A 2,201-nucleotide genomic window follows, 5' to 3' on the forward strand; every position below is an offset into this window, starting at 1 on the left:
ATATTGAACATTAGGTGATAAATTAGTTGAGATTAATATTGAACATTCTCATTGATATTATACGCTAAAAAAATAAAGCTGTGACTAAGATAAACGTATCATTATAGAATAATACTTACAATAGATAATAATTATACAATAGAATAATTCTACTGTAAATTCGTTTAAATGAAAGAAAGAATATACATTCTTATAATATAATACATAACTTAAACATAACATATAATACATAAGTAATATAATATAATAACAATAATATACATTGTTACTTCTCAAAAGATATCTATACTAATAAAGAAGTAAAATTTGTTTGTATGTAAGGGTTAATCTCTGGTACTACTGAACCGATTCTAAACATTTTTGCAATAATCGAAAGCTACACAGTTAAACTTTTCATTGGGGCACACAAAATTATTACCTTTTTTGTTATCATTTAGTCATTTTTAATGGGTAGAATTCATATATCTAAGTTTCAATGTTAGTAATCCAACGGTTTAAAAATTATTCGTATCTAAAGTTGAACATTTTTGGCGTATTTCGCAGGTTAATGCGACGCCATATTGGTCTTTACCGGTGCTCTGTTGGTCAATTAGGTAGGCACCTTCTTTCGTAAAGTTCATTCCAAAAACGTACATTTTGAAAAAAAAAAGTCTACTTTAGACAATTTTTAGCAAACCTATAACTATTAGAGAAAAGAAACAACGTTTTGTCATTTGAAAAATTCCTAACTTTTCTTAGTTCAGTACAAAAATCTGCAAAAATTCACAAAATGGTTTTTAGTAGGGTAATGTAATATAAAAAAATTCCAGCCAAATCAAAATTGGTTAGGTCCAAAAGTGGTCGAAATGACTTGTTAGAATGCCCTCTGTATACAGGGTGTTCAGGCTAATACTAGCCAGCGTTTGTCTCGTAATTGATACATGTTCACAGAAATTGAAGGTCACCTTAATTTCTCAGAAAATAGTACAAATACGAAAGATCCATATACCTAGTTACATTGCACACAAAAAACCGTATAAATTTTTCCTCTTTCATTTTTCTGTCATACATACCATTTACGAGAAAAACGCTGGCTAGTAATAGCCTGAACACCCTATATAATATATCTTTAGCTTCATTTTATAGATAAAATAATTGTGATGTATTCGAATACGAACTTTGTTATTGTTCTTCTTTTTTATTGTACATGCAGGTAAGACTGCTGGACGTTTGCCAAGGAAATTACCTGCATTTGCCATCCGCCGATGGTAGATCGGAGAGGCCAGATCGAGGACTCACCTTGTGGCTGGTGTTTGAGCATGTGGAAAGAGATCTCGCGTCCTACATGTCCTCGTGTCCACGACCTGGTATTCCGTCGCAGCTGGTGAAGCGGATGTCGAAGGAGATACTGAAGGGTGTCGAATTTTTACACAGTCACAGAATCATACACAGAGACTTGAAGCCTCAGAATCTCCTCGTGTCGAAAGAAGGGAGAATAAAGATCGCTGATTTCGGACTGGCGAAGACGTACGATTTCGAAATGCGATTGACTTCCGTGGTAAGTTGGACGTATTACCCGGAAAACCTGTTAAAATACCAGAACTCTTGTAAAACGACTAGAACTTAAATGAAATATTTACGTATAACTTCGTTGCTTCTACAAATATCGGTATATGAGTATATGCATTCACAAATACATTTTTAAAGACATATATTAGGTTGTCCCAAAAGTATCTTTCGTAATTTGCACTCAATTATTTTGTACGGTAGTGTTTATATAAATAGACCATCTAATTTCTTAGATGTTGGTGTTGTAACAGTAATGGAGCAAAATGAATCGTACACGATTCAATGATGTAACGTTAGACATAAAATATTGTGTATGTATGATAGAACACGTGAGAGAAAGGGCTAAAAAAGCCAACGTACTGATACGGCAAGTTTGGGGCATCGGGGAAAGAAAGTTTAAAGACTGTTCCAAGTGGAAGGTATTTATGTTTGATCGTCTAGTCAAGAGCGTGATGTTGTATGGGACGGAACTAAATGGGTGGAAAGAAAGGGCGGAGTTGGAAAGAGTATAATATAAATTTGTGAGATGGATTCTAGGTTTAAGCAGAGAAACGCCAAGATATATATTATTAACAGAAACAAAAAGAGAAAGGATCAGAATAGAGATAGGAAAGAAAGCTCTAAAGTTTGAAGACGGAATTAGAAAGGCAGTG

At 33.7% G+C, this 2,201-nt stretch overlaps 1 protein-coding gene across 1 annotated transcript in view; it reads left to right on the forward strand.

Annotated features, from left to right (window-relative positions):
- Positions 1-2,201, forward strand: part of LOC128885586 (cyclin-dependent kinase 4-like) — a 22,458-nt gene that overhangs the window by 17,827 nt on the left and 2,430 nt on the right. The window contains exon 3 of the mRNA XM_054139684.1: positions 1,193-1,537. Coding sequence (XP_053995659.1) covers positions 1,193-1,537 — 345 coding nt within the window. The remainder of the gene's footprint in view (positions 1-1,192; positions 1,538-2,201) is intronic.

The sequence above is a fragment of the Hylaeus anthracinus genome, unplaced genomic scaffold (genome assembly GCF_026225885.1).
Source record: "Hylaeus anthracinus isolate JK02 unplaced genomic scaffold, UHH_iyHylAnth1.0_haploid 11981, whole genome shotgun sequence".
NCBI classification, from domain to species: Eukaryota; Metazoa; Arthropoda; class Insecta; order Hymenoptera; family Colletidae; genus Hylaeus; species Hylaeus anthracinus.